Raw genomic sequence first — 7,673 nt, forward strand, 5'->3', positions numbered from 1 at the left:
TAAGAGGTTAAAAACCATCCAAGTAGATCACTAAATCCTCCTTTTTTGTTGTTTGTAAAATGTTTGTACATTTGCAGGTGAAAGAATCAGATGTCAATGAGGATGATGAAGTTGATATCGTGACACTGGAGAAGGATTCAGCTTTCAGTGATTCGGATATGTCTCAGGAAGAACTGTGCTTCTTGCCAGCCATTCCTTGCCCTGATGTTCCTGAGCAGCAGGATAAGTGTGTAGGAAGTTCTTCAAAGCTTGTTGATAGCAATTATTCAGGATCCCCTCTTTCAGAAGAAGCAAGACAAAATGGGCAAGCAGTGAACCATGCATTTAGTCCAGCTGAAGGTAACATTTTTGCTTTGCATGTATATACTGTCCATGAAGTTGCAAGTACCTTAATTTAAGATTCCCCCCCTCTCCTCCCCCCAAGTATTTGTTATAAATGTACAGGTGTTCTTATGTCATGCCAGACCTTGCTCAGAACCACATTGAGTTGGAAACCAGGCAACAATTCACAAATAATTAGCCTTTTGCCTAGCGGCCAAAAAAGTAATAAAATGAGAATCTGAATCATCTCATAAAAATGGTCCTGGTGGTGGTGGCAGATCACATTTATAGTGATAAATATCTACAAATTGCTGGATTTAATTGTAGAAAATTTAATTATAATACATGATTCCACTGAAAAAAGAGAATCAAAATCCAAAATGGATACATCTAAGCTTCAGATTCTTCAATCTGAAAAAAAGCAAAATTTTCACAATTTTCTGTGAACAGGAAAAAAGGAGAGGAAAAGAATTGCACACAGAAACCTAATATGGAAGGCAATGTTAATTGATCAACTGAGCTACGATTGTTCAGATTTACTTAAATGTGAGAAGTGATGATGATGTGGAGGGAGAGAGACATTATACCTTGCTCCTGTTTTAGTTTCTTTGACTTTGTGCCTTCAGTAGCTTATAAAACTATCGTCTTTGGCTTTGGTAAGGTTGTGATGTTTCTTCATGACTCAACTTATACGTTGCTCTTTCCTGTTTCTGTTTCTTTTAGACACAACTATTCTATGGTTGTGTTTCTTCATGTCTCAACAAAGGAATATGCATGGTAAGCCTGTTTTACTTTGATATTTTTGCTGGGTGTCTAAAAACATTTCCTTAGCGGAAATACTGAGGGGACTATGGTCTCAGATCTTCATTATCAGTTTATTGTGCTTGGTGGAGGTTGGGGTGATTTGATGATTTCAGCTGGTTAAATCTCCAGTGAAGCAGGGTAATTTTAATTCTGTAAAAACTTCTCTCTTGTGATGAGCTCTCTCTCTCTCTCTCTCTCTCTCTCACAAAACCTACCCTATATTTTTCTTTCACTCTCACTGTGCATTTTGTTGGTGTTAGTTCATGATTTCAGAGGGCCGTTCAATCCAATAAAAGTTAAGACTTTCGATTTGAGATTGGAAAAAGTAGGGGAGGTTTTTGCTTATTCAATCACTTGGTGAGATTATCGTCAGTTGCACTAAACTGTTTCTCTGATGGTTTTCCATCATTGCTTGTAAGTTTGGGTAAGAGTTTCTGAAGCTTTTGGCGGGCTATGTGACTTACTGAATGGTGATTTGTGCAACAAGGGTAGGGAAGTTTGTGGATTTAGCGCATGGATGGAGGGGTAAGAGGTTTTTCCTGTCTTTGTTCCTGGAGTAATGGAGGACATTGTTGGGGAAGAATTTAGTGCAATGGTGAAATTTATTCTTCCTGGTGCTGATTGACTGATTGTAAAGGTAGCACCATAGCAGTACGATTAGTGATAATCATTCTTGGAGCCAAGTGGTTTCATGGAGAAAGGAAGGATTTTGGATGGGGAGAAGATGGTTCCAGGGACAGATAGAGTTTCATTCGTGGAAGATAGTGTGTCGAAGGCTTGGTGATTTGAGCTTGGGTCTAGATGATTATTTTAGACCTGGGCTGAATTTAAGATAAAGATGGGACCTTATGAAAACACCGTTGGACTTGTCTGTTCAAAAAGTCCATAATCAGAAAGAAGAAATAAATTGGGCTGTTTAATGAAAAGGAGAAACCTCCAGTTATTCATCAGCTAGGTCATCTTAATGGGCAGGCTCAAAGTTCTATTCTTAAAGCCCAAGATCTGCCGGCTGACTGTCAATCTCCCCTTTCTCCTGTTTTGGACAAAGCCCATTTTCATTCCTTAAAAGCCCATGAGATGGATTTGATAAAGCCTTTGAACAGAAGATAGATGATAAGCCAGTGGTGCTTTGTTCATTTTCAAGGCAGATTCATGGGGGCCAAGAGGACAGATGCAGCAGCTTCAGAAATAATAGAGGGAAAGAAGTGGATTTGGAAAGGTTAGTTTCTAAAAAATCAACAAATTTATTAGAGAGAGGTTAATCTTGTAGAAGAGAGTTTTGTCAGTGGGCTGCCCATTGGGGATGAAAAGCGGAAGGTTCCTCTAAGAATTGTAATTCTCATGAGGATGAGTTACGTGGTATTATTGTTGGTTTTCACTTTTGAGGGAAATACTCCTGGTAAGTAAGAAAATTATGTTAATTTTAGGAGTCAAAAGGTTGCTCATTGAAAGGAAGCCCGTAGATGGATTTTGAAATGAGGAAACATTTTGAAGAAAATTGAGATTCATCTGTTGAGAAAAGAAAATAATTTCTTCTTTCTGCATACCAAATATAAAGTGGAACATGGTTGTAGGCTTCGTTTTTGGAAGGACCTTTGACTTTGAGAAGTATGTTTTTGGTTGCCTTGCATTCTTTTTTGAAGTCATGCTTTTGTCTCCTGAGGCACCTATTTCTTCTTTCTTTTGGGGGTTTCCAATTACTGTATGAATCTGAAAAAAACAGGGAGATGGAGGAGCTTCACTTCTGAGTTTATTGGATTCGTATTGGTATCCTCATTGTGGGGGTGTTAGGATTTGGTGTTTGAATACTTCTGGAATTTTTTTGTTATTTTAAATCTTTTTATTATCATCTAAATTGGACTTTCCCATTCATTTCCTCTTGCTCATTGAGTGTGGAAAGCTGAAACTCTTCCAGAGGTCAAAGTGTTTGTGTGGATGACCTTTCTTAATTGGGATAACCCCAACAATTAGATGCAGTATGGTTCTCTCTCCTGATATGTGTGTTATCACTAGTAGTGAGGATCATGCTCATTTATTCCTTCCCTGCTGTGTGTGGCGTGATGCTTATGGTACAAACCTATCAGTTTGTTGTGAGAGTGTTGGGTTTGTCCTCATTCTCTGGAGGCTTTTTATTTATTGGATTTAGAGGTTTTGGAAGGCAAAGAAAGCAAGGATTTTGTGACAGTGCAATTTTTTCCATTGCATGGACACTTTGGATAGAGGGAATCTCTTGGCTTTTTAGAGTTTGTGCTTCATCTCCTTATTTGATATTGGGACAGAATTGTATTTTTTTGTTTCCATGTGTGTTTTTTCTTTAGGGGGTATTTTTGGCAGTATGGATTTTTGGGCTATTACAAGATTGGTTGGCTTTATTAGCTTAATTTTGTTTCCCTATTAGTTTTCTTTTTGTTCTATTTTCTTTATTTTGAGGATTTCTCATCCTCTGTATATCCTTCCCTTCTTTCCTCTAAAAAAACATTTTGGTTTCTCATCCTTTGTAATCTGTATCCTTGATAAATTTCTTCTTCCCTCTAAAAAAAACATTTTAGCTTCTGAATTGCAATATATGGATTTATATATGAATGCATGTGTTTCTGTACGTATTTAGTGTGCATTCATCTATTTATGTGTTTCTGTGTATAGCTTCTGAATTGCAATCTATGGATTTTGACTTAGGAATGCATGTGTATATTTGTGTGTGTCTCTTTATTTGTATGCACCTGTGTACAAGGCCACATTTGTATATTTGGAATTTTTATTTTGATTTTTTGTAACATATTGCATGTGTAAACAGCCCCCCTCTCTTGATACACATCTTGAGGACCTTGACATTTTATTTATTTATGATCATTTATAAAATCCCTATATTAGTATTTGTTCTATTTTTGTGTGGGCCCGTTTTGAGTTGAGTCAGGGTTCTTGAATTCTCATTTTAATTCAACACAACATGGTTGGTTCCAGCATATCACACTGTCAACTTAAACTCTTCTCAACACAACCAAAATCCACCTACTCATGTTTTCAAATGGTTCATATGCAAACCCAAGTTGTGCCTGTAGTCTCATACTGTTATGTGCTGAGTAGGAACTTGATCCTTTATAGCTTCCACAAACAACTTTTGAATAGGCGAACCTTTGATCATGTGAAACAAAAGTAAATAGCTGGCAAACAAATTCAATATATCTGATTCAATCTTTTCGCGCTTGGGAATTTTCTTGGTAAATTTCATGCATATGATGCAGGTGCGAGTGATTGTGACTGCCATGATTTAGTAATTGCTGTCATACGAGAAAAAAGGAAGGTGGGGGGGGGGGGGGGGGCAGATGAGGGAGAAAGTGATGCATCTTAGAAGCTTCATCTAAAAAATATTTTCTAAAAATATCCTCAAGTTCTGTGTAGAGATTGTTTAATGTGACTGATGAAAAGCAATTGCTTTATAATTGGCATTATGAACTAACCTTTATTAAAAGAACTGTGGAATTGGTATCATGTCTCTAGCCATGGCTATTATAGAGAACGGTTCCCAAGTGCCACTAAGAAAGTAAAATGGCATTGCTTTGAATCTCTGAAGCGGTCGTGAGCATGATATGAATGGTCCTTGTTAGGGTCTGCAACAGAAGGAAGTAATAATAAATGTTACATAGATGCAGTTTCTATTTGTTTAATTTCATTTTTCAATAGACATCCATATGCCGCATTTCAATTGTTTGAGCCTTTTCAAGCTTTGTGATGGGATTCTAATGTTCCCTTTGGGATTTTACTCCCTTGCAGCTTTAGATAATTCTATTGCGGAGAATGGAGAGGCACATTTGAAACGGAGACGGAGACCGTCAGAGAAGGGGTTGGAGTTGCAGGCAGAGAAGGTGAAGAAACCCAGTAAGAAGATCAAATCTTCTGGGAAATCATCAAAACCTAAAAACAGGTCTATAGTTGAACAGGATAACACTGGTGTATATGCTGACGATTTTGCTGATGACTACAATTAGATTGTAGTTATTTGTAATTTTTATTCATGTTTATAAATTTCTTTGTTTCCTGGAAGTAACTGTTGAATTAGTTATATTTATCAAAATTGCATTAACCAGGTTCATTATGCTTTTGCCTGCATTGAACATCAGAAAAAGCTGGTCGATAATTTTGTTCTGAAGTAATGTAGCCACTGGGCTGGGCTGGGCTGGCGTGGCGCTTGTTTCTCTTGGGATTGGATTTTGCTAGAACCCAGGTGGAACAGGATAAATGAAAATCCCTTGTCATAGGCGTATCCACGGGAATGCAGGGCATGGACTCCAACCCAGATGCAGGGCATTGATGTTTTAGTTTTGTATTTTGGGACTGGAGCAGCGATGTCTTGGTGGAGGCAGAGGTGGTTGAGAGTGGAGAAAATTGAACGTCCAGGTTAGATGGATGAAGCTGCTTACCAGTCCAACTAGTTTGGTACTTATTTTATTTGCAAGCCGCCCTTCGTTCTTCATTTGCAAGTCAACGTTTTCTAGCAAATGCAGGAATTGAATTGGTCGCCCTATAGTCAAAATTCAAAATAGTTATGTGGTCACCTAACTCGGCCAGAGAGAAGCTGTGGTAATGCCTTTATTTTTGGTCAGGTGCACACAGCTGTATTGCCGTACGTGAGGTCCACAAAGACGGCCAGCTAGTGGATGGGTCTAAAATTTTGGTGGTGGTTGTAGTCGACCACTGTTGATTTCATTGAAGATGAGGGATCTGAAAATGAGAACAGAATTTTTTCTCTTATCTTTTTAAGGGGTGGGGTTTGGAATGGTTTGCTCGTTGGAGACTAAAAGCAGTGAAGCATTATTGATGTTAGGGTGGCTGGGGAAAAGAGGAGAGAATTAAGGGGAGAAAACAGCTAAGAGAGGTTGAGGATAGACGTCTCCCTACCCCCTATTTAATTCTTTAATTTTTAAATCTTTGTGGGTAATTTGTATCAAGTATCTTTGAGGGAAGAAAAATTAAAAATAAATTTATCAAAATTTATTTGATTCTATTTTATCTTTATATCAAATAATTAAAAATAAAAATTTATTTCAACCTGATTAAAATAAGGAAGATAAAATATTAATAATGTACAACAACAACAACAAAATCAAGCCTTAGTCCCACTAAGTGGGGTCGGCTAGGTAAAGATTCATATCATAGTGATCTGACAAATTTTACGCTGGCTGTCAGCTACCTAACGTAACCCTCCTCCTTAACCCGGGCTTGGGACCGGTTATGTGTGAAAAAATTAGGACATTTAAGTGCATCACAGGCGGAGTTAAAATGTTAATAATGTGTAGAATTAAAATCTTGTTAATTAATTTGATACTTTAAAATTTTTTTTTTTAAATTTCTAGATAATTAAACATGAAAAATAAGTATAAATTTCTTCATATTTTATTTTGAATTTTTTTGAAGTTTCAAATAGAAACTTAAATAAAATGAGAGGTAACGTAATATTCAGTTCAATAGTTTAGTAGGAATTAGTATATCTAATTGATTGGGTGGTTAATATAATTGAGATGATATAGTCAAATTTCTTGCCAAAACGTTTGATTGCATAGGTCCATAAAAATGGGATTTTTTTATTTGAATATTATTTGATTTATCATTACATTTTTGGGTTATTGACAAAAATTTAAAAACCCACTAATTTTTCTCCTTTTATAATTCAACCCATTAATTTTAATTCAACACAAAAAAATTTACTAAATATCTAAGTATATCAAGTTAACATGGCGGTTGTCTCGTATCATTGTCAAAATGAGAAACAAAAACTAAAAGTTAGAAACTAGCAACTTGTTTAGTTAATATTTATAAAACTAATATAAATTAAAATTTTAATTAAAATATGTTCACTTTCATTTTAGATTAAATAATATTATAAAAATATGATTAAAATAATAAAATTACAAATAATATGTATTAAAAAATTACTATAATAAAAATAAAATTTATTATAATTATTTTACTTAATTGTTCTACTTTCAAAGTTTACTTTACAATAAAAATTATTTTGGACATGACTATTAAAAATAGTAAAAGTATTTTGTAATTGGTTTTATTACTATTTTTTTGAAATTTATGTATATTTTTCTTTTTATTATATTTAAATTCATATGATCATTGAATTTTGATTTTAATTTAAAATAAAATAAAAATAAATAATTTAATCCAAAAAAGCTATTTCTAGATATTAAAATTTTTATTGTCAAAACAACTGTAAATCGTAAAATTTGGTTTTCAATTTTTTGGCAAATAGTTGAAAATCGATAACAGAAGGAAAAACTCACAATATAAATAAATGCATTTTTATACTCTATTTCTTCACTGTAAAGAAATTGAAACAAAAAATAGAAAACAACAACGATACCAAATAGATCCTTAATTTATCATCGACTCAATTTTATTATATTATTAATTACTAATAGTAATTTTTTTTACATAGTAACTTTTTTGAGCGTTCAGTTTTTTTTTTAAACTCATTTTTCCAATTAAAATATTATTTTTTGAACAACATATATCTTAAATTAAAATATTATTTTTTAACGATA

The 7,673-nt window shown here is 34.5% G+C and overlaps 1 protein-coding gene across 2 annotated transcripts in view; it reads left to right on the top strand.

Moving 5' to 3' along the window:
• Window positions 1–5,218, top strand: part of LOC131159353 (protein RBL-like) — a 36,751-nt gene extending 31,533 nt beyond the window's left edge. For both annotated transcript variants that reach the window (XM_058114210.1, XM_058114211.1), the window contains exons 5-6: window positions 78–339; window positions 4,897–5,218. In XM_058114210.1, coding sequence (XP_057970193.1) covers window positions 78–339; window positions 4,897–5,111 — 477 coding nt within the window. In that variant the 3' untranslated portion in view covers window positions 5,112–5,218. The remainder of the gene's footprint in view (window positions 1–77; window positions 340–4,896) is intronic.
• The last annotated feature ends 2,455 nt before the right edge of the window (window positions 5,219–7,673 follow it).

Source organism: Malania oleifera, chromosome 7 (genome assembly GCF_029873635.1).
Source record: "Malania oleifera isolate guangnan ecotype guangnan chromosome 7, ASM2987363v1, whole genome shotgun sequence".
NCBI classification, from domain to species: domain Eukaryota; kingdom Viridiplantae; phylum Streptophyta; class Magnoliopsida; order Santalales; family Ximeniaceae; genus Malania; species Malania oleifera.